Source organism: Dipodomys merriami, unplaced genomic scaffold, assembly GCF_024711535.1.
Source record: "Dipodomys merriami isolate MVZ:Mamm:240054 unplaced genomic scaffold, mDipMer1.0.p SCAF_4, whole genome shotgun sequence".
In the NCBI taxonomy this organism is placed as follows: Eukaryota; Metazoa; Chordata; class Mammalia; order Rodentia; family Heteromyidae; genus Dipodomys; species Dipodomys merriami.
In genome coordinates this window covers 21,547,240-21,572,367 of record NW_027205603.1, presented here as the reverse complement: position 1 = coordinate 21,572,367, position 25,128 = coordinate 21,547,240, and the positions used below count along the sequence as shown (strand labels likewise).

At 40.6% G+C, this 25,128-nt stretch overlaps 1 protein-coding gene across 4 annotated transcripts in view; it reads right to left on the bottom strand.

Moving 5' to 3' along the window:
• Nrp1 (neuropilin 1) overlaps nucleotides 1-25,128 on the bottom strand; it is a 163,880-nt gene that overhangs the window by 24,897 nt on the left and 113,855 nt on the right. For 2 of the 4 annotated variants that reach the window (XM_069990671.1, XM_069990669.1), the window contains exons 8-12: nucleotides 21,800-21,955; nucleotides 19,016-19,160; nucleotides 11,167-11,498; nucleotides 5,277-5,421; nucleotides 1,658-1,741 (exon numbers count right to left, since the gene is read on the bottom strand). In XM_069990671.1, the coding sequence (XP_069846772.1) occupies nucleotides 1,658-1,741; nucleotides 5,277-5,421; nucleotides 11,167-11,498; nucleotides 19,016-19,160; nucleotides 21,800-21,955 (862 nt within the window). Of the gene's footprint in view, nucleotides 1-1,636; nucleotides 1,742-5,276; nucleotides 5,422-11,166; nucleotides 11,499-19,015; nucleotides 19,161-21,799; nucleotides 21,956-25,128 lie in introns of all 4 variants that reach the window. The other 2 variants (XM_069990670.1, XM_069990668.1) reach the window with 1 other exon arrangement.

Genomic DNA, 25,128 nt, shown 5'->3' with positions numbered 1-25,128 from the left:
TGTCCTGGAACTGGGGCTTAAACTCAGAGCCTAGGCACTGTCCCTTAGATATTTTACTCAAGGCGGGCACTCTTCCATTTGAGTCACATCTCCATTTCTGGTGTTTTGCTGGTCAGTTGAAGGTAAGTTTCTGATAGACTTCTGCCCAGGCTGGCATTCAACTGTGATCCTCAGAGTTTAGCCTCCTGAGTACCTAAGTACCCTAAGTACCAGTATGAGCGCCACCAATTCCCAGCTGAAGCTTGATTTCCTTCCTTCCTTCCTTCCTTCTTTCCTTCCTTCCTCTCTTCCTTCTTCCTCTTCTTCCTCTCTTTCTCTTTCTCTCTCTCTCTCTTTCTCTCTCCCTTCCTTCCTTCCTTCCTTCCTTCCTTCCTTCCTTCCTTCCTTCCTTCCTTCCTTCCTTCCTTTCTTTCTTTCTTTCTTTCTTTCTTTCTTTCTTTCTTTCTTTCTTTCTTTCAGATTGAACTTAGGGCCTGGGCTCTGTCCCTCAGCTTCTCTGTGCTTAAGGCCAGCACCCTACCACTTGAGCCACAGCACCACTCCAGCCTTTTTCTGAGTAGCATTATTTTTTTTTAAGTTGGAGATAAGAGTCTCACAGATTTTCCTGCCCAGGCTGGCTTCAAACCATGATCATCAGATCTCAGCCTTCTGATGAGCTAGGATTATAGGTAAGAGCCACTGGCATCTGGCTTGATTTTTAATTCAGGTAGTTAAGGACGTTCCTATGACATCTTTTGAAACAACAGGGTGAAAAATCCTAGTGCCTTGACCAATTTCCAAAGGATATAATCCCATTTTCCCACTTGCAAATATTTACTCTACCAATCCAAGGAGAAAAGAGGGAGCATTCTAGCTTCTTGTGGTTTTGGACAATTATGGAGGAATGCCAGATTATGAGGCATTTGCCACCCATCATTTCTGATAGATATGTGCTAGTCAGTGGTGATGGGAAATAACTAATTCTGTATTTGTAAATTTTAGTGTAAAATAATTTATAAAACCCCCAACCTAAAAATCTGCCTATTTTAATACAAACCTAGTTTAATTAATTAGTAGGATAAAGGCTCCACTAAAAAAGATTTGTTCTCATTAGAAAGGAAAGTGAACATACTACACTACAGTGCATGGTTGTGAATGGGTAATGTACTAATGTGAATGTACATATCTGAAGTCAGGAGGGAGATCCTGATCTTCCAGTGTGTGTCTGTGAATGGGTAGTGTACATCATTCAATGGTGGGAGGAGCTACAGTTTGTGGTTGTGAATGGATGGTACATACTTAAAGGCAGGAGTGAGGAACTGATTCTAAGGTTTGTAATTGTGAATGTGGGCAGTGTCTGAGTGTGAGACAGAGCGTTTAGAGATAAGGAGTAGCTCAGTACAACGTTTCTTGGAGAAATTCTTCCTCAATTATGAGATAACCCTAGCCTTTGGCAATGGAAATGACTCAGACAAATTGTTTACGTGGATGGCATGAAGAAATGAAGATGCAGAGCCATGGGGAGGCTGCCTCTATTCCCAGGGCAGCCCTGCCACTACCCAGGTGCCCACCAGTATGAATCATGAGAACACACACAGATCTCTACTACAACATGAACTGAAATGGCACAGCAATGAGATGAAGATGGTTTTTGCACCTGTGAGCTGGAAGTCATCACCTGTTCCGCTGTGGCAGTTGGCCTGGTCATCATCACATTCATCCACTGGGTTCCCATTGGGAGTGGTTGGTCCAGCTGTGGGTGCTGAAACAAGATCCAGAATTGCCATGTCACACCCCTGGAATGTGTTTTCGAGGCTTTGGCTATTGGGTCTACTAACACTTTTGCAGAAAACTCTAATCTCAGTAAGAAAGTTTAGGATTGAGCTCTTTCAGGAGGCTAAATACACTGGAATTTTTAAAGAATACATCAGAGACGACATTGTTTGGGTATTGGATCCATATCTGCTCAGTAGATTTGGCTGTCTCCACATTTTCTACATTGTTATCTACACAAACATCCTTTTTGTGAAAAGCTCTTGAATTCTTCCTAGCTATTTATGCGTGACCCTGGAGTTGAGAACTTTGGTGATATAGGTTTTTTCATTTCATTTTCAAGGTGCTAGAGAATTCACTTATCATGAATTCTCTTGTCTTCTTATAATTGACTGAATTTGCAAAGTTTCTATTTTAATGTTTTCCCAAGATGAAGCCATGAGCATTCACACTTAGTACCATATTTGTTTTTTTTAAAGTTATTTTACTTCTTCCTAAGCAGCCCCTCCACCTGTGAGCCCTCTCTCCAGAGCAGGTGTGTGAGAGGAGTGGTCTTGGAAAGCAGAGGTCAGGTTACCTGGACTCCTGTGGGATTGTATTCCACTGTTGACAGGTATTCTATATCTTTGAATTTGTCATTGAAAGCTTGCCAACGTTAATCAAAGACTGCTTTTGAAGTCTTTTACATTAGTTCAGTCTATTTTCTTTCAGCCTGTTACTCATTTTTGCAATCTGTTTAATATTTTACAGTACTGAGCATTGCATTTCATTTTACAGAACTTGAGATAAGGTACAGTTCCCTTGATGTCTGGGAACCATACAAGATGCTAGAAGATAGAGGGAGCCCCTTTTCTTTAAGCCCTGGCCAGGAAAGATATGCCAGCAGCTGCTACTTTTTCAGTGAGGACATGACACTGTGAGCTATTGTGCTTAGGTACTGAGTAGAGTTATGAAAAATGTAGAAAAACAGTTGAGCTCAATTTCTTCAATTGCCCAATTACACACAAGAAGAACCGGAAGTCATAACATATAGGTAACCCACACGCCACTGAGGCATGCAATATAGACTTTGTAACACACACACACACACACACACACACACACGTGTACACACACACACACATACATCCCCCCCACTCATATACACAGATCTTGGGCTCTATTTGTTGCTACCATTGAATCAGTAGAACCCTTTCTGGAAGTCTACAAAGTTGTCTTCCCTAAGCTGTCCTTGTTCTAGTTAAAGTGCAACATTTAAGAATTTGAAACAGTCTACTCATTTTGCTGACTTTTCTGTCTTTCTAATGGTGTTTATAAAGAAATTCCACCTGGAAAGTGGTCTAGGGAGTGCTTAAATTAAATCACAAAAAAGTAAGAAGTGAATAGTTTTTGCGCCACAACTTGCCTATTTGAAAAGACTTTATTTTCTATATGTCTCTGTTTCTAAAATATAAGCTAGTTCAAAGCAGGATGGACTGTCATGGGAGGCTAGATTGGAGTTCATCCTTATCCGGCATTCCTCTCACAGAACAAGGGACAAGTGATAGCAAACAGACTGGTTCATCAGTTTGAGGGGAGGTTTATTAAAAAGCTTTGGTTTTTAATTGCCATAGATAATGGTTGCTTATGTGGCTCAGGGCAACTTCTCTCTTGTGAGTGTTGGAAGGATCTGTAGGCAGAATCTTTCACCAGCAATGTCAGCCTAACTCACTGCAGAGGTAACAGTGGGAAGTTGCACAGATAGTGCTGTCAGCCATTTATGCACCTAAAGCAAGGTTGCTATCCAGGATCCTAGTGAAAGACCTGCCTTGGAGCTCCGCCCTCTTCCAGAACCCCATACTTCTCCATTCACCTTAACAATCTGATTGTCATTTCTTGGCATCTTTGCCAAACTCTGTCACATGGGAACTTGTAGTCTGTATTAACAGAGACTAGATCATGCAGAGGGCTGGGACAGGATTACAGATATGGAGACTACAACCCAGAAGAGAATGGGAGATAATGACCTGATTTTAGATGACAGCTATGAATTATTCATTAGTGTGGTGATTGATAGCTGAAAAGTCTGTGTGTATAAGAAAAAGTTTTATGGAATTTAATGTGCTTAGGAATGTCATTATGTTTGTGTAACTCCAAACACAAATAATTTTCTAATCCCAGGAAGGTAATATTAAGAAGCACTCTTAGAAACAACTATGACCATATGCTCAGTTGATTAACATCTGGGCACCAACAATAGCCATTCTTCCAGCTAACCTGGAAAAAGATGTTGATGGGGACAGAAAAGCTGGTGTAGGGTTTATGCTCAAATCTAAGGCAGATGGAAATTCTAATACATAAAGCAGTAAGGGGCACAATAACCAAGTCAAAACATTCATCTGACTCATTCTATGTTGAAAGAGGGTGCAGGCTTGAGGTGAGCATATGCACTGAGTTTGTCCTTGATATGACCTTCCCATGATAACCTGAAGCTTTGTGGTAACATCCTTAAACAGGCTGCACCATGATTGCAAACATACAAACCTATGCAAGGCTTTGTTTATTTGAAGCGGCCTAAGATATCCACCTGAGATATCTTGAAGTCTTACACGCTGTCAAATGCTGCTTCCTGCTAGTCTGCACTGAGAATCAGCATCACAGATGGAAACTTGGATCTGACAAGAACTCTAAACAATACCTAAAATGTCAAAGGAATTGGTGGCTGCCTGGGGCTTGGGAAAAGGATGTGAAAGAAAGACTATGTAATCAATAGAGGGTTTTACTTTGCAGTAGTGGAAATGAAAGAAGTGGTTGTAGTATAATTAAAATGTCAATGTACTAAATACAACTGATTTGTTCACTTTAAAAGTGAAGATTTTTTTTTGGTGGGGGGAGTCTTACTGAGGATTGAACTCGGGGCTTTGCACTTAGCTCTGCCACTTCAGATATGCCAGTCTTTTTGTTTGTAGATACGGTCTTGAGCTTTTACCAGGGCCAGCTTTGAATTTCTCTCTTACTCCTCTAGCTCTTGAATAACTGGGGTTATAGGTGTGTGCTACCACAACAGGCTTCTTAAAATGTCAAGTTTTGAAGCCAGGCACTATGAGGCATGCCTCAACTCCCAGAACTAAGGAGGCTGAGGGAAGAGAATGGCAAACTAAAAGCAGGCCTGACCAACATAGATTCCATATAGAACAGAATAGGATAGGGTATAATAGAATACATACAGAAGAATAGAATAGGATAGGGTATAATAGAATATATGGAATGGTAAATTTTGCGTTATATCAACTTCACCTCACTAAGTTATTGCAAAAAATATCAAGAGAGACAACCCCACTGATCTGAAGAGAGTTGTGTCAATAGTAAGAGTTGTACAGGTGCTGCTGGGTGCTGTGTGCCACAATGTCAAGCCTTGCTAACTTGCAGGCTCAGGCATGCAGGCTCGCCCATGGGAAAAGGTAGCAATTTGCAACAGCACCATCAGAGGCATAAGTGCATGAAACTGGAAATATAAAAGGCAGAGACCTAGAAATTGTAATTACCTTCCACTTCACAGCCCAGCAGCTCCATTCTTAGCCCCAGTCCACCATGAGTGGCTCTCTCGGGGTAGATCCTGATGAATCGTGTGGAAAGAGGAGGGAATGTTCGGAGCTCAGGTGTGTCATAGTTGATGTTTCCTTCAAAACTCTGGGAAGCAGACACAATTCAGTTATTTAGGCAAAAATAACCAACCAAACAAACCAAACTTCCCTTTTAGTAAATGCTTCTTCCCTGTGAAGGTGAGTCAAAATATTTTTTTCTCTACATGCTAAGGGTTCTATAATTGATCTATAAACAAACTGAAAGTTGATAAGAGAAGAAAAAACTATGTCATTACATATGTATGCTAGTAAAGTGCATATGTGCAGATGTAGAAGCTCTTATAACTTTCTTCTAAGGAAAAGAGTAATGGCAACTTAGGGGTTAACAAAGAACATTAGGACAGGTGAGTAGAGCCTGAGCAAAGCAAGTTATGGACTGTATGGGGCTTGTCTGGGAGAGATAGCCAGATCCTGTCCTCCACTGTCTTTTGCTGTGACAATATCTTAGGCTTCTTTGGCTGTGGAGATTCCTGGGAGAGATTTGAGATCACTGACTTTGCTTTGGGGCTGATGAGAGAAGTTCAGGGAAAGAGCCACCTTGAATTTACTGTATCTCAGGTGCCCTAAATTTGAAGGCCAAAGGGAAATATTTGGATGTGGTATTTCCCGAACTCCTGCATTGCCTTCAGGACCCTTGATAGGGCAGAGAAATGAGCCCAATTCCAGCATTTTGCAAATGGCTGATGTTTCTCTCATACCTGGGAAAGGAATAAAACAACAGTGACAGATGTCCTTCCTAAAGAAACTTGAGGTCCATGCTGAGTCTGCGGCAGAAGCTGAGGGTTTAATAAGGTGCTTTACGTGATATGTTGACAAGCTTTGCAGAAGTGACACTGCTATCACTTCTTTGAGGTAGAGGAAGAAACTCAGGAAAAGAGGTGCCATTTTCCAGAGCTTATAATAGATATCACATTTTCAATAAATAGCCAGCTTACTTGCTCTTAAGTGCCAGGGCCCCAGTTTTGTCAAAGTATAGTATTAAATTTCTAAAGAAAGAGATAATAATTTTTAATAGAGTTGGATATGACCCCAGAGCCTCTTGCATGCTGGGCAAGCAATCTACCACCCAGCTACCCTCAAGCTAGAGACAGTAAATTTAATAGATTACCAATCTGTATGTCATGAACTTGGCCCATTCTTACTTATTGAAATCTCTATTCAAGTAATACTGTAGTAGGAGTTGTTCATAGTTAAAAAACAAAACAAAACCTCTGGTGTCAGGAAAGTGGCAAAGGTCCTGACTACAAAGGACACTACATCTTGGTTGAATGGCAGTGTGCTTTGGCACCTCTTTTGAATACATCACCAACTTGAAGGTACTATACGACCTTACTCAGGAGTTTGGCTACTCACTACTAGTATGTCTGCTGAATTATTTTATTTCTCTTGACACACTAACAGCAAAATAAAAACCTTTTGATAAGAATCTATTTTCTTTACTCATTATTTTGCCCATGTAATTATAACCCCTCTGTACAGTATTTTCACAATAAAAAAAAAGAAGAAAAAAGAATCTATTTTCTTTTTTCAACAAATGGCTAGTTCTCTGCCTGGCCTGTTTTCTTAGCATCACTTAATTCCACTGAGCATGAATGAAGGAGAAGAAGATTAAAACAATTAATAATCCTTTATCATTGGGACTTTCCTTTTATTGGTATAATGGGTTGTTCTAAGTATTTGAAATATGTGAATTCATTTAGTCCTCAAAATAACTTTATGTGGCAAATTCTATTATATCTTTCTTTTATACATAAAGTAACTGAGGCACAGAGCAGTCAAGAAATTTATTCATGGCCATTGAGATGACAAGAGGCAGAGCCAAAATTCAAACCTAGGTGGACTTTATCAAAGCCTTAACTATGCTACTAAAAATGACTCTACTTTTAGAAATCATGTAATCTACTCTCCTATTTATTTTGATGTTTTTTAAATTTTTTTATTGTGAGAATACCATACAGAGGAGTTACAATTACATGGGCAAGATAATGAGTACATTTCTTATCAAGCATTGTTGCCTCCTCTTTGTTTCCCCTTCCCATCCCTTCCCAGACTCCCCCTCTCCCCCCACCAAAGTTGTAAAGTTTTGAGAGGGGAGTCTCCTTAGGTTGCCCAGGCTGGACTTGAACTCTTTAAGCTCAAGCGATGGATTGCCCTGGTTTCACATCTATCTGGAACTACAGATATATACCAGTGAGCACAGATTCTATTTTCTTCCTTTCAATAGGTGAGAACTCTTTATGTCTAAGAAAATACATTTGGTTTCATAAATTTGTCTTTAACTTGCTGCACATGGGATACTACAAATGATGGACGAGATGGAGTCTCTGTCCAGTCCTGCATATTACTACTAGACAGGCCCATTGGCTGGATCAAAATGCCCTAAAGCAGTCAAAGATGTGGTCATTCAGTGCTAGATGTCATGACAGAGGAAGCATGCAGGTGGAGACAGACAGATTCATTAAGACAGAATATAACCAGGGGTTTTCTGAGTTTTATAAGTTAACGGATTAGCCTTTTCCAATTCAGAAAAGCTGCAAGGAATCTGAAAATGCTCACATACAGCTGCCTCTTATAATTAATTTCCTTTTTCAAGAGTAAATTCACTATCAGGATCCTGCAACTGTTGATAGAATTGCAGTTGCTGCCAGCAATTGAGAATTCAATATATATTATTGTTGGGCCCAATTAAGCTGTTGTCAGTATGATGTTAACTATAATGAAAATACCATAACATGGTTCTGTCCACATTAGCAAGGCTCTGAAGATGAAGGAACAAAGGCCAGTATCGATGGCATCCACATTTCCTCCCTCAATTTTAACTAAAGCAAAGAAATAACTCAATGTGAATATATTAGCAAAGCTGCCTGTGGTAAGTTGGGGATATTAGCAATCTAACTCACATGGACCTGGCTAGCTTTAACTGCAGAAGCAGAGCGTGGGAACCAACTGCTTGTGTTCTACGATTATGCTGTGGACGATAAGGACTTTGCTCCCCTTCTGTTCTGGAGAAGTCCATTAATCCAGACCCTGTCAGGCCCTGTTCCTGCTTGGAGCAGGAGATAGGAAAGGGCAGAGAGGATCTTAACCCATCAAACCACTGTTTCCTTAGAGATTTTGTTTCAATGGAAAGGTGTGTTAGGAATCAAGGTTAGGCCCTACATAAATATATTAGAAACTGGCATGGTTTTAAATATCATAGGGACTAAAAATCCAACATAGGACTAAAATCCAACATAGTCAATCAGTCTGCAATTGAGGATTTCCTTAAAGTTAAAACATGTGTCTTGGGTCTTGTGAAATTCTATACTCACTTTACTGTGATGGAATAATGGCTTCAGATTCAGCTGCAAATGCGGGTTAGATAACAAGTATGGGAAGTATTTGATTTTTCCTATGAAAAGCATGTGGCAGCTGAGCGCCAGTGGCATGCACCTGTAATCCTAATTACTCAGGAGGCTGAGATTTAGAGGATCCTAATTCAAAACCAGCCTGGGTATTAAAAAAAATCTGGAAGTCTCCATCTCCAAAATAACTATCAAGAAGAGCTGGGATGGAGGCATGGTTTAAGTGGTAGAGGATGGGTTGACCTCAAGGCCCTGAGTTCAAATACTAGTATTAAAGATAGAAAGCAAAAATCATATGGCAGCTTGTTTTCTCAGAGCCCTCATATTTAAGAACATGTCACATCAGAACACCCTACCATCAGCAGATGCAGGAAAATGAAGATCTATAGCTTATACGGTGTGGTACATGAAGCCATAGTCTTGCTTGCTCCCTGCAGAAAACATGCACACATATGAAGCTCTAGGCTCTGGGGTTTATTTCATACTTTCTTTTGTTTGTGTGTGTATGTGCTGGTACTGGGGCTTGAAGTTAGGGTCTGGGTACTGTCCCTAAGCTTTTGCACTCAAGGCTGGCATTCTACCACATGAACCACACTTCCATTTCTGGCTTTTTGGCCTCATGGACTTTCCTGCCCAGGGAGGCTTTGAATCACAATTGTCATATCTCATCCTTCTGAGTAGCTAGGAAGACAGATGGTTCCTTATACCCAACCAAGAGAGGTGAACATAAAGGATGAGGATTCAAGTTTGTGAAATATATACAAGAAAGTCAATGCACATAGGTAATGTAACACGAAAAATGTTTTGGAAGCCACAAATTAACACAGCAAGAAATTCTTACATTTATCCTAACATAGGCCTGCTGGTGGCCAGCTGCTCTGGGGCCAACCTGCAATCTGTGGAGCCATGATGGTCTCCTCAGAGTGGTCAGATCTGGAGGAGTGTCAGCTGGCAGCAGTACTTGGGATTGTTTCCTGCCTGTAGTACCATGCCTAACATCATACCTAACCACACTCTCATAGTTGCCAGGTTGGTAGAAGAATAATATTCCTGCTACTGAACTATGAGCTACTTCCACAAGAGGGGCAAGTTCTGAGCCAAGCAGGATTGTAAGGCTGAGGCGAAAAGGCCAGTTGTGTTGAGGGACAATTATCATCCACCAAATTCCATGTCCACAATGTGAATAGACCTAAACTGCTGACTTTCTGTGGGGCGGATCCTTCAATCCAAATGTTTATTAGTGGATGAATGGATAAAGAGTACGTGGTCTAGACATAATGAATATTCAGCCTCCCTAAAGAAGGGAATTCTGACACTGCTACAACATGGATGGGTCTAGAGGACATTATGCTGCTTCTCTAGAGAAAAATACTTTACATCCAACACGAGGCTTGAGCAGAGTGAAGTTCATATAGATGAGAGTGAAGTGAATGGTGACTTCTGGAGTCATAAGGGAGAAATGAGTAATTGTGACTGAATGGGTACAGATTTCAGTTGTACAGCATGAGAAAGCCCTGGAGACTGCAAAACCATCTGATTACACTTGATCATTCTTCACTGAATGCTTAGAAAGGTTGAGATGATAAATTTTATACTAAGTGTATTCCATCACAATTGCTCTGTGTGTATGTGTGCATGCTCGAGCGTAAGCATGTGTGTGTGTGTGACAGAGAGAGAGAGAGACAGAGAGAGAGAGAGAGACAGAGACAGAGAGAGAGAGAGAGAGAGAGAGAGTGAGAGAGAGGGAGAGAGGGAGGGAGAGGGGAGGGAGGGGGAGTTGGGGCTTGAATGCAGGGCCTTGCACTCTCCTTAGCTTTGGGCTCAAGGCTAGTATTCTGCCATTCGAGCTACACTTCCACTTCTGGCTTTTTGCTGGTTAATTGGAGATAAAGAGTCTCATTGATTTTTCTGCTGGGACTGGCTTGGAACCCCAGCCTCCTGAATACTACAATTACAACATGAGCTACCTTTGCCTGGTTTTCCAGCACAACTAAACATTTAAAAACAGTGTCTGGGGGCTGTAGCTCAGTGGTAGAGTGCTTATCTAGCAGGTCAAATCCCTGAGTTCACAGCAAAAATAATGTAAGAAATAAAACACTTAAACCAGGTAGATGAGAAAAGGGACAACAGACAGACCAGTTGTGTTGGTGGCTATGGGTTCTTCTAGGTGGCTGTCTTCTGATCAAAGTCCACTCTCCCTGCAGGGATATCTTGGAGAAGGGGGTGGACTGTGGGCCATTCCCACAGAGAAAGCAAGGGGTCCAGCAAAGCTATTAACTTCACAGACATCATGATCAACACCAAGGACTTGTTAGTCCCAGTGATAGAGATGTTGCTGACAAAACCAGAACCAGTACTTCCTTAGAGAAATGCTGGAAACCCTTGACTTCAGTCTAAGGCATGAGAAATGACGAGCCACAGGTGTGGTCCCGGGCCCAGGACCTCACCTTAGCCTTGCGCTTGCTGTCGTCCATGATCATTTTCCAGTCTGAGCCATTGTTGCTGTAGCCAATCTTGAACTTCCTCATGAACACTTTGTTCTCCCGGTGCTTCCCGCCCTGGATGATGATGCCTCTCACGATCTTCTCCTCTCCCAGGTCCACTTGCAGCCACTCATTGACATACGGGTGCGGGGCTGACGGCAGTTCCCAGCCAGAGCGACTGGTCACCAGGCGGGTGTTTTCTGGCACCCAGTTTCGGTTCCCTTGGTTGGAAGCTGTAATCTGGGAGTCAGAGATAAGTCCAGACACCATGCCCAGCATTCCAGAGCACGGGTAATCTAGGAGGCAGAATGAACCAGAGAAGGTAAAGTTTAGAGTTTACAATAGGTTGAAGATATATGAAGGGTGAAGGGGGGTAAATATGGTGGAAGTACTTTAAAACACGTGTATGAAACACGACAGTGAAACTTGCTGAAATTGTTTAGAAGGAGAATGGGAGATGAGAGGTGGGGGAGAGAGCCCCGACTTTGATCCAGAAGTTGTCCTCTCCATGCCTACTTTTTTTTTTTTTTTTTGTCGGTCGTGGGGCTTGAACTCTGGGCCTGGGCGTTGTCCCTCAGCTCTTCAGCTCAAGGCGAGCGCTCTACCACTGGAGCCACAGCGCCACTTCCGGTTTTCTGGTGGTTTATTGGAGATAGGAGTCTCACGGTCTTTCTTGCCCGGGCTTGCTTTGAACCGTGATCCTCAGATCTCAGCCTCCTGAGTAGCTAGGATTACAGGCGTGAGCCACCAGCGCCCGGCAAATGGAAAGTTTTTTTTTTTTTGTTTTTTTTTTTTTTTGTCCATGCCTACTTTTTACTGCCTAGGAATCCCACACAAAAGTTCCACTGTGACCTCCAATGTGGGGTGTGCTGATCATATCAGTCCTTCCCTCCACACTAAATCCTTGTGCTGAGGACTATATGTATGTATGCATACATGCACATATATGTATACGTATTGTGCTAGTGATTCAGGGCCTCATAAGCTTGCTTGCTTTTTCACTCAGGACTGATGCTCTACCACTTGAGTCATAGCCTCACTTCTGGCAGCTGCTGCCGCCTCCCTCCTCCTCCCCCTCCCCCTCCTCCCCCCTCCCCCTCCTCCTCCTCCTCCTCTTCCTTCTTTTGTAGTCAATTGGAGCTAAGAGTCTCAGATTCTTTCTTCCCTAGGCTGGATTTGAACCACAACCCTCAGATCTCAGCCTCCTAAGTAGCTAGGGTTACAGGTGTGAACCACTGGCTCCTGGCTATACTCATTTTTAAAGTTTTCATTTATTCAGCTTTTCCATTCTGTATCTAGACATATTTTTCCTTGTCTGGGATGCTTCACAGTATTCTATCTGCCCTTCTTTCCTTCCTTTCTCTCCCCCTCTCTCTCCCTTCCTTCCTTTCTTCCTTCCCTCCCTCCCTTGCTCCCTCGGCTAGCACTCTACCACTTGAGCCACACCGCCACTTCCGGCTTTTTTTTTCTGCTTATGTGGTGCTGAGGAATTGAACCCAGGGCTTCATGCATACAAGGCAAGCACAATACCACTAAGCCACCTTCCCAGCCCCTCTTTCTCTTTCTTTCTTTCTTTCTTTTTCTTTCTTTCTTTCTTTCTTTCTTTCTTTCTTTCTTTTTCTTTCTTTCTTTCTTTCTTTCTTTCTTTCTTCCTTCCTCCCTTTCTTTCTTTCTTTCTTTCCTTCTTTCCTTCCTTCCTTTTTCATTCCTTCCTTCCCCCCTCTCTTCCTTCCTCTTTCCTTCCCTTATTTTCTTCTTTTCTCTTTTTTTGGTGCCAGTCCTAGGACTTGAACTCAAGGCCTGGACCTTGTCTTTGAACTTTTTATTTGCTCATGGCTAGTGTTCTATCATTCATGCCACAGCCTTATAGACTTCCCTGCCCAGTCTGGCTTTGAACTGCTTCCTCAGTTCTCAGCCTCCTGAGTAACTAGGATTACAGTTGTGACCTTCTGGAGCCTGGCCTTCTGTCTGCATTTTTCACACATTGATGATCATTCAGTTCTTCAAATTGCTGCTCTTTGTCTTCCTGGATTTTAGTTTCTTTGAGAACAGAAAACAAGTCAAATGTTTCCACTTTCTAGGACTCCTTATGACCTGTTTTATGCATTGTCATCTTTAACAAATATTTGTTAATGACTAAATTTATTAATTCAATAAAAGGCAGCTGTCATTTCTCCAGTGCTCTTTCCGATAAGTCAGCCATATATTTGCTCTTAGCTAGAGCAAGAATCTGGTAACCAAGAATAAACTCAATGAGGATTTAGAAAAGATTCATAAAACTATTTTGCTGAAGAACTGTGAAACTGTAGTATTAAAAATAGAAGTAATGTTTTCTTTTTCTTTTCTTTTTATTTTTTAGTTACTGTGGTCTTTCATACCTGCTTGATTCAAACCCAGTTTTTATAAAGGCAATGTTTAGCTGGTAATGGGGACCAGATGTTACTATTTGGAGAAAAAATGTAATTAACTGGAAAAATATAAGGAGAACAGACCCTTGCCAGGTTAATGGCCATTCTCTAATGCAGAGTTAGTTAGGCTCAGTTTACATTACCACAAACCTAGTGATACCAAACTGCCATGCAGCATAGCCACAGGCCAAAGTTAGACTCCCACTCCTGGGTCTTCCTCATCCAGAAACAATGAAGAGGCACATTAATTTGTCTTTGAGTAAAAACCACATGACTCTTTTCTTTTGTGACTGAGGGAAACATCTTAACATTAGTACAAGATTTGGAAGAGATGCTAATTTCTCACTGTGTTCTTCTACAGTAGGCCCAGACTGAGCAAAGCAACCAACAAACAAAATAATAAACAAGATTCTTAGCTAAACTACAATTTTGGGGAAGCAATGAATATTTTTTAGTATATTGCATGGAACCTCCTTAGGTTAAAAATTACTTGTTGCTTATCTGCGTCAAATTGAATTGGTAATTGTTTGGAATGCTTAAAACCTGGATGGAAGGCAGAAATGGGATCTGCACTGGCAGATTGAAGTAGTGTTTCTACTGATATAGATTTCTGAGCTCAGTTTTCATGGGAAAATTGACATACACTAGCAAATCAAATACCCAGTTAATCAGTTTTCAAAGGATAAGAGAATCATGTTTGTGTTTGAAGAAGTGGGTGAATGAGCCTAACTTTATCTTCCTTTGGACTCAGGAAGCAGCTCTGGAGTTGTGGTGTCTAAGACAGTCTTGTGAATTATAATGGGAGTCCGTAGTTGCATATTTCTGGTTAATGAGCCCAAGAGATCAGAGTCCAGGGTACATTTTCACACACAAAGCAGAATCTCTAATTTTATGTTCACTATTTTATGCCTTTGTCAAAACAAAGAAGCCCACTTCTTCAGAACAATGAAAACATTCCTTTGTCATTCATGTATACAGCAGATTGGTTCCCACCCCTTGTTTTCTGCATAGCTCTTTACAGTGATTCACCACTACCTACTGTGGATTTCCAGCGTTGCTATATTCTTTTTTCTTTTTTTTAGGCATAACATGTGCTAGTGGGGATTGAACTCAGGGACTTAACACTTGCACAGCATGTACTCTACCACTAGAGTCATGCCTCCAGCTCTTTTTTGTGTTATTTATTAGAAGTAGAGTCTTGCTTTTAGGCTAAAATGCTTCCCCGTGTTACTGGGGATGGCAGTCACACACCACTGCACTTGGACATGGTGCTCATCCTGTAACTGGGAGAACATGTATGAGTCGCTATGCTTAGCTATTGGTTGAGTTGGAATCTCATATACTTTTCTGTCTGGACTGGTTTTGAACTGCAAGTCTCTGATCTCTGCTTCCCAAGAAGCTAGAATTGTAGATTTGAGCTACCACACCATGTTGGGTTCCTATATTTCTAAAAAGTAATTTCTGAATAAAAATTTAGGTTTAAGCCATTTGCCAGTGGCTCATATCTGTAATTCTAGCTACTCAGGAGGCTGAGATCTGAGGCTCACGGTTCAAAGCCAGCCAGGGCAGGAAACCCTGTGAGACACTTATCTCCAAATATTCATCCCCCCAAAAGCTGGAAATGGAGCTGTAGCTCGAGTGGTAGAGTGTTAGCCTTGAGAAAAAGAAAAAAGAAAAAAAAATTCAGGGACAGCACCCAGGCCCTGAGTACAAGCGCCAGGGCCAGTACAGATACAGACACAGACACAGACACACAGACACAGACACACAGACACAGACACACACACAAACACAATTAGGTTCAATCTTGGAAACTGTGGAAGTCATGTGCCATGTTCTCACAGCAGTTTTTAATTGCAATTTGTTTTTAAAGAGGCGTCTGCTCTCAAGGAACTGCCAGTCAAACAGTGATATGAGATTCCTATTCTTTCATTAATCTGCACTCTGACTACACCAGGGCTCTCAAAAAGAAGAAAATGCTTTGTTGTTAGTATCCAAGAAGAAAATAAGATATGATTGTCTTATTACATACTTGTTAGAACATTCCCTAAGTTCAAGTTTTGAGTGCCATGTCCTGCTTTATTTACTAGGTACCAACTAGGGAGCCCTTACTTCAAGCCAATATTTTTCATTTAAGTTTATTACATCTTCATATGGTTAATCTTACAGACATCAGAGAAATACAACATCTTGTATTCAAGAACTCACTAAATAGACAGTCCTAAGTATGGATATGACAATGCAACTTCTGTCCATGTGTTTATTATTGTAACACATCAGCCTCCCTAAAAACTGCCCAAATCAATGACTTGGAGATTAGAGTTATCTCGGTAGAGATACATCATGATTAAGACATTAACACTAGGAGTCTAAACATAAAATTATCAACCTAAACCAGATGCTGGTGGCCCCCATCTGTAATCCTTGCTACTTATGAGGCTGAGATGTGAGGATTGTGAAACCAGCAGGGGCAGGAAAGTCCATGAGATTATTTTCTCCAATTAACCAGCAAAAAGCCAAAAGTGGAGTCATGGCTCAAGTAGTAGAGGGTAAGCCTTGAGCAAAACAATCAGGGACAGCACAGAGGACCTGAATTCAAGCCCCAGTACCAGCATGCGCGCGCATGCGTATACACACACACACACACACACACACACACACAAACACACACAATTTACTTAAAACAATAATAAAATAGGCAATGCTAGAAAATATAAGAATATCCTAACTTAGACATCTATGCTTAAATATCATTTAACTACATTTAAAAAAATCCAGTGAGGGAAGTAGAGGTTCAAGTGATATAGTTCAAGTGGTATAATGTCAGCTTTGAGCATAAAAGCCAAACATGAATTCAAGGCCCTGAGTTCAAGCCCCACTACCAGCTCAAATTTGAAAAAGTCTCTAAAAAATGTCAAATACATTATTTTCTTTCTTTGCTCACAGTTTCAGAATTACTTCTTGAAGAAATCCTTGTGAAGACTAAAAATAAATTTGGGTTCAGAACTATTTCACTTAACTGAGGGAACATGATATAAATATTTAAAAGACTAGAAATTCAGAGTTCAAACTAATACTTTTAAAATAAAACAATCTTCTTCTTTTTTCTTCGTTTTGATAGAGTGCCATGATGAGATAAGATAAAAGTGGGCTAGAAATTTCCACCCAGACTCATGTGGCCTTGTTGCTAGGAATTTATGAGTATCCTCTCAAACAATGCTCTGAAATGACCTAGAACTCTTTGGTATTTAACTACTGATTAAAACAGAGCCAAGGTTGTATCTAGCTTTTCCATCCCCTTTCTTTTTCAGATCCTTCTTTACCCAATTCCTGCTTTCAAGACATTGGACTTTCTGTCTTAGATTCCTTTTATTTTATTTATTTCATTGTAGAGGTGATGTACAGAGGGGCTACAGTTACATAAGTAAGGTAATGAGTATATGTCTTGTTGAACATTGTTACCCTTCTTCATTGTCTCCCACTTTTCCTCCCCCATGACTCACCTCCCTCCCAAGTTGTAAAGTTCATTTTCAACATAGTGTCTTGTGTGTATTGCTATTTCATTGGTTTACCCTTTGTCCTTTGTCTCCTTTGTTATTCCCTTTCCCTTCCCCAAATTAGATAAACGTATATAAAGACACAGGGTGCCATGGGATAAATCAAAAGGGGGGGGGAGGAAAAAAGAAATAACTTCACATAGTACATTACTGTCTTAGATTCTAAGACAATTAAATAAGTCACCTTCTACGACGGAAATAAAGAAAACTGGTACAGGAAGTGGTGCTGTGGCTTAAGTGGTAGAGCGCTAGCCTTGAGCTAAAGAGCTGAGGAACAGCCGTCAGGCCCAGAGTTCAGGCCCCATGATCAACAACAACAACAACAACAACAAAACTGGCATAAAATCACATGTGGTTTTTACTTTAGAAAATGGATCCCACTGTGTACTTCATTATTTTGTCTCCAAATAACTTATTTCATGGTAAATTCCCAAGGTGATTTTTCCCCCTTTAATTTTTCCCCTGTTTTCTTTCTCTAAAAGTGATCCTACTAAGAGAATAAACAATAAAAATGTAATGAGTAATTAAGCACCCTAAATATGTACATTCATATGTACATTTTTCTTGGTGCTGCTCGTGGAGCTTAAACTTGGGGTCTCATGCTCTCATTGTGCTTTTTCAGTCAAGACTGATGCTCTACCACTTGAACCATACCCTCACTTCTGGCTTTTTGATGTTTAATTGGAGATAAAAGCATCTTGGACTTTTGGGCCTGGCCTTCTAGTTTTGAATCAGATCTCAGCCTCCTGAGTAGTTTAGGATTACAAATATAAGAGTCACTAGCACTTGGTTAAGTTATTTACTTTTAGTTGAGTGGACCAGTCTATTAATTCTGTGTCTATATTTTTTAAGTTAATATAGAGATTACATTTTTATTGACTTTCTGATTGTAATAATTTTTAAATGAAGTTTTGCAATATATTTACTTAAGCAGAAAGGAATTTGAACATGACTTCTATTTCATCAGAACACAGGCTAATAGTAAAAAAAAATCATTGGACAAGTCCCAGTAGCACTGAAGGCCAGGAAACTAGTGAGACCCACACCAGGCCCAGTTTTTGATCTCCATCTCTGTGCTGATCTCCCCTTCATTTCCAGCCATTTTTTTTTTAAATCTCTCAAATGGCAGCAATCTACTTATTTATGCCACATTTAACAGGGACTTTTAAAATTCTGCTGGTATTTGAGAAACAAACTGAAAATCTAGGAACATCTACAAGGTAATTTCCAATGATAATGCATTCACTCAACAACAACAACAACCAAAAAGCAAAGACAAAATCCCAGAGAAAGTTTTTTGGTATGAGCAAAGAAGTAATTTTCAGAGGCTAAACTCCTAAACTATAGCTGAAGAGATTTCCTTTAAGTTTCAAAATTGAGAAGATAATACTATTGGAGAACATCTCATAGAACAGTTGTTTATTGTCAATCTACTAAGTTCTAGTCAGCATGTTGTACACCTAAAATAGCAGAGATACAAGACCTAGTATGTGCCCTCATGGAATTTATAGTGCAAAAGATGGCACTCAAGTCCCTACCCCACACCAGACTATACTATTGCTTTACATCCACCATTACCATACCCATTACCACACGCAGTCTGTGTAGCATAAACAGAACTATGAATATTTTCCAGGTGGGATAACTGAGGCTATGAAATGTAAGGATATCAACTACAGAAATAAGACTAATGAGTAGTAAGGTTGAACTGGAATTCAATTTGTTCAAATCCAAAGTGTATTCTCTTCACTACCAAACAAAAATGACCCACATTAACACTAAGTTGTTTTTCTTGTATTTAAAGGTTTGCACCAATCAGAACCAGGTGATCTTGGGCCTGGAGCTTACCTGTAATCTTGCAGCCATACACTTCAAATCTCATAGATATGCCAGTTTCCCATGTTGTGGGTTTAATTCGGACAAATCGCGTTATCAGGGGTTTGGGGAAAACTCCAAACACAACATCTGTGGGGTTAGTGTTTCCCTGAAAGATCTACATGGGAAAACAAAAGGGCTAATTATTAACAGATTTTATGTATTCAAAACAAATCCAAAAGTCTACTTCCGCAAGTTAATTACAATGTAAACACTGTCTATCAAGACAAATGGCATTAATAACTTGTCATTTTTTTTCAAATGATGGTAATCAGGAGAATCATGTCCAAAGTAGAATGCCATTCTAATCGTATCTATAGCTTTCCAAGAGACTACAGCTTTGGAAAGCATTGTTACAGGGACCACTTGAAGTGACGCTTTATAAAGCTCGTTGTATGCTTGGTCTCTCCAGAGGTGACTTAAAACATTTATCCTGGCTCATGGTGACTTTAGGTTTCTGTCTGGCTTCGGCAACTCTCTCATTCTTTCTGTAAAGCATTCGCTGTGTCAAAAGACAATAGGGGTAACCAGGTTTGGTAATACATACATGTCATCCCGGAATTGGGGAGGCAGAGGCGGGAGGATGAGGAGACAAGAGCCTAGACTGCACAGTAAGTTTGAGAAAGATGAGGTCTCCAGTCCACTCCCCAAAGGACAACAGTTAGCAAGATGGCTGTGTACATGTTGAGGAGGGGTGCCTTCTGCATATATGGGGGGAGTGTCACTGGGATTGGGGAGCCCATGTAAGCATACACACACCCATTCTGTGCAGCTGAAGTTGGTGCTGGTTGAAGGCCTGTCCTAGGGGAAGGCATGCCGATGTCCCTAAGAATAGAAGGGTTGTGTCTGAAATGTTCCAGAGCACTGAGGGAAGGGTGGCAGCAGATATTATGCTCCAGATGGATGAGTCCCAGTGAAGTTCCTCAGCCAAATTCAAGTATCTGTTTCTGGTGGGTCCCTCCTTACTCACTCCACCCCCTACTGCAGATCCCCCTCTGTGTTCCAGGACATTCTAAGTCTATCTGTGTCACCCGCAGAGCTTCCTATAGCTCATTCTGGGCCAGGCAACCAGCGGCAGAGAGACCACCTAGAGGAGTAGCCCTTGCTTTTAAAAATAATGACCTTAGCAGGCCACCAATGGCTCACGTCTATAATCGTAGCTGCTCAGGAGTCTGAGATCTGAGGATCATGGTTTGAAGCCAGCCTGGGCAGAAAAGCCTGTGAGATTTTATCTCCACTAAAAACAACAAATAAAACCTCAAACAAACAAAAGACAAACAACGCCCCCCCTAAACAAAAAACCCCACAAAAATGGACTTGTGGCTCAAGTAGTAGAGTGATAACCTTGAGCAAAAAGGTCAAGGACAGCATCCAGGCCCTGAGTTCAAGAGCACAGACACAGATACACACAGACACAGACACAGACAGACACACAGACACACAGACACACAGACACACACAGACACACACAGACACACACAGACACACACACACACACACACACACACACACACACACACACACACACACACACACACACAGGCCTAAAAGCCTAAGAGTCCAAAGTTACTTTTTCTTACTCTTCGTGGTTCTTTATGTTTTTAGCATGTGGGTTTTTGTTTACAGCTAAAACATGTCTTCAGAAATCTGTTACAAAACAAGAAGGCTTGAAACCTGGGGTCAGAATTCCCTTGCTTAATCTCCACCAGGGTTGATGGTGAGGGGTTTTCTTCCCAGGTGGAAAACAGGTACCATATCCTTCAGAGAAGGACAGGCCTTTGAACTCCAAGTCCATCACTTCCTCCCAAGGCAGCTATCCCCCAATGCATGCTTCTGCTTTGCTTGCTGAAATGACAGCAGGGGGTTACCACTAATCAAAGGGAATGAATACTTTTCTCTATTCCAGATCTGGAAAGAGAAAATCAGGCCACAAGTGCTCAAAAATGAAACCAAGATATGCTCATTGGCCCCTTTCCAAGTCCAAGCCTTCCGGGTACCTGGAACTTTGCTACTAACTCTTACCAATGTTTTGTGTGCTACTCTGCTGGCCTCTAGGAAATATTTTTGATTTGGAGCAAACAGTGGGCATGCATTCTCACAAATCTTTTGATTAGTAAATCAAAGCAGTCAGGCTGAGAAAACAAAAACAAAAACCCAGTTTCAATTGACTGAGGGCAGAGCCTAGAGACATGGCCTGGTCTGGGTTACCACCATCACTGGAAGCTGGCAGGAGAGTGTATTTTTTGTGTGATCTGAAAGAACTCAGCAAAATACCTTTAGTTCTATCAATGCTCATCAGAAGCAGCTACATGCACGTGTAAATCCCAGCCACTGGGATCAATGGAAGAAGGACATTGTGTAAAACCAGCTAGAGTAGAAGAAAAATGAAATCTACAAACAAGAATGAAGAGACACTAGAATGGGGGAGGGGAACCAAACCCCTCAACCAAAACTCCCAGGCTGCTAAGAGGACACCGTCAGTGTCCCCACAGGAGGTTTAAAGCAATTCCTGAATGGGTCACTTAATTTCACTGCATTGACTTTCCTTGGAAATATCTATATAATTTCCTCTTGGTTTCTGGGTCTGTGAACATGAGACCTTTTGGTTATATTTAAACCTCTGATTGCACTTTTCATTTAAAATCAATTCAAAAATAAACCAACCAGACAGAAAGCTCCCAAACAAACAACTAAAAATTGATTATCCATTTAAAAGCCTGAATTGGTTGAGGGTGGGAGAGTGGCCAGCATACTTACTACAGGCTTATTTCCTTCCTTTATGGTGATCCAGTCTTCTCCGTTGGAGCTGATATCTATTTTGTAAGTCTTGACATAGTATTTCTTCTTAGTTTCCTTAGAAATAGCACCCTGTGTCCCTACAGCAGTGACAAAGCGCAGGAGTCCCAAGTCAACCTGCAAGGAAATAGCAATCATGGTCAGCTAGCTGTCCTTGTACAGCTACTACCCGGATCATCTTTTGCTGTGGGATCCACAGTGTGGACTGCACCCATGTCAAAGGGGCCTAATTCTAACTGATGTCAATAGCTACTGATACCCCTCATCCCATTCCTTCTTCAGAAAGGCAAAGATAACAGGTGCTCAAGTTAGTTCCTATTGTTAAAAGAAGAGATCTTATAGAACCAGGCACTAGTGGCTCATGCCTATAATCCTAGCTACTTAGGAAAGGCTGAAATCTGAGCATTGCAGTTTGTAGTCAGCATTGTCAGAGAAGCCCATGAGATTCTAATTGCCATCCAGCAAGATGCCAGAAGTGTAGCTGTGGTTCAAGTGGTAAAGCACTAGCTTTGAGCAAAATGCTAAGGGACAGTGCCCACGTCCAGAGTTTAAGCCCTAGTAGCTGTACCAAAAAAGAGAGAGAAACCTTTCTCCACACTACAACTGAGATCATTTCTTTCCTGGGTCAAAGGAGAAAAGCAAGGTCAATGTTATATCATTGTATTTTCTAAAACATTCAGTATACTTTCCAACAGTACCTTAATATATGTCATTTCATAAACAAAAAATCAAGACAAAGATAAATGCAAATATCAAATTCTGGCAATATTTGGACCATGATTCACATCTAACATGAGCCTGGTTGTCATCTATCTACCATAATTTACCTTCCCTTTAACAAGATGCTCCCCCATGGTGTGCTATCTCTCAAGCCTCAAAGCAACTGCCAATTGATAGTGCATCTCTGCAACCATGTCATATAACTTCTCTCTTTATGTTGACTGTCTTAGGTGTTTGTTATAGTAACAAAGAGCTGTCTAACACAACTTGGAAGACCTTTTTGGACTTTGATTTCCTATAATAACTTTTCTGGTATGCCTTATAGATATTTCCAGTGCAGCCAAAATAGGTTTTCTCCTTCCTTCCTTCCTTCCTTCCTTCCTTCCGTCTTTCCTTCCTTCTTTTCTTTCCTTCCTTCCTTTCTTTCCTTCCTTCCTTTCTTTCTTTCCTTCCTTCCTTCCTTCCTTCCTTCCTTCCTTCCTTCCTTCCTTCCTTCCTTCCTTCCTTCCTTCCTTCCTTCCTTCCTTCCTTCCTTCCTCCCTTTTTGTTGTCCTGGAGCTTGAAGTCATGGCCTGAACACTGTTCCTGAGCTTTTTGTGCTGAAGGCTAGTGCAACAGCTCCTCTTTGGGCTAAGTGGAGACAAGAATCTCAGACTTTTCTGCCTGGGCTGGCTCCAAACTGCAATCCACAGATCTCAGCCTTCTGAGTAGCTAGGATTACAGGCGTAAGCCATTGGCATCCAGAAGGTTTTCTTTTCTTTAACTTTTTTTCATTTTCACCATTAATAACTAACACCTTAAAATAAAATTCATTATTAGTTTTTTATATTAGAAATATTTTTGCATCATTTTATTAATAAATTTGGTTATTTCTATAAAGTTATTTTTCTTTATTTTGCTACCACAATTTTACAGAAAGAACTAAATTGTGATTAAAAAAATGAAGCACAAAGATATGGTACGCATCTATTAAAGGACACAGTGTAACTGATTAGCATCGACAAGATACTTCAAAAGCATATTCAATATTGACAGGCAATAAAAATGTCATTTCTTTGAAAACAGCCACAAAAGCACAGCAAAACACCACCAAAATGTTTATCCCCACCCCCAACTTCTGAACCTTGCTTTCTGGTTGGTACATGACAACCCAATTTTCAGAAAACAGTATTTCAATCAACCCTGCAAGGCCCACAGGCCATGAACAACTAACACATTTCTGTGTATGCACAGCCTGCCAATGAAGAATGACTGTTGTCTCTCATGGATTGCTTTTTTTCCTGAAGGCTCTTGGAGTAGTTAAATCAAGTAGTTGCAAATTCACTTCAAAACTGAAGCCACATCCAAGAAAACAGCCCACTGAAGCTAATCTGAAATCACACGATCCAACAAAGGTAGATTTCTCTAAGAGAAACACTCAGTACCAGACTGTCTATTTATTTGCCTGATTTGAAAGATAGGAAGTCTGAATTCTGCACACTTTTAGTAGATTTAAGACAAAAGGAATTTTGTATTTATTTTCCAGCTGTCACAAAATAAGTAAAATTTTAAACAATAATAATTGATAAGGCATTTTTATTTTATGTTGTCATATTTGTTCAATTGGTGCTTCTGAGCAATTGAGTTATGCCTTCAGTTTAGCATTTTAGTGAGTAATTAGAGAAGTTTCCTAGACTTTTCTACCAGGCTGGCTTTGAATATGAATCTCCAAATTTCAACCTCTTGAGTAACTAGAATTATAGGTATGACCCACCAGTCTCCTAGTAAAAATAAACTTTTATTTATTTTTGGTGTTGCTATTAGGGCTTGAACTCAGGGCCTCATGCTCTAGTTTAGCTTTTGTGCTCAAGGCTGATAGTGTGCATCTTTAGCCACACCACTACTTCTGCCTGTTTGCTGGAGATAAGAGGCTCTTCATTTGTATGCCCACTCTGAGCTTGAACTGAGATCCTAAGCTCTCAACTTCCTGAATACCTAGCTTCCTGAATTATAGGTGTGAGCCACCAGCACCCAACTAGGAAGAAACTTTTAAGAGAAATTACTATCACAAGCTAATAATGGGTAAAAGTTCCATAATTTTATTTAACAAATAAATATGTACTTGACACGTTTTTGATCAAGTAATACATTTTTGCTGAAATTTGCATGTTGTTTTCAAAAGTGAACAATGGTACATCGAATGATTGTTTTAAAACCTCTATCCAAAAAGGGGACATGATAAGACAGTTATCACTTTTAACAAGTGCAAAATAGAAGATAGCTAGTTAAATTTGAATTTCAAGTAAGAAGAGCAAATAATTTTAGTTGTATCCCATGTAACATTATATATTAACAACTGATTTGCTGCTTATTAAAAATTTATATTGAACTGGTTGTTCACTGTTATCTGGCCACCTTAAACCTCACTAGATGCCAGACAAATAGGTGGTTTTTAAGTTATTCCCAAACTTCCAAGCTTTCATAACACTGTAATCTGACTGTTAAAGGACACTTTGGATGAAGTTGTGTAGAAGAATTTCAACAGTTTTCAAATCTTCTCAGAACACTTGGCATTTACTAACTGTCCACAG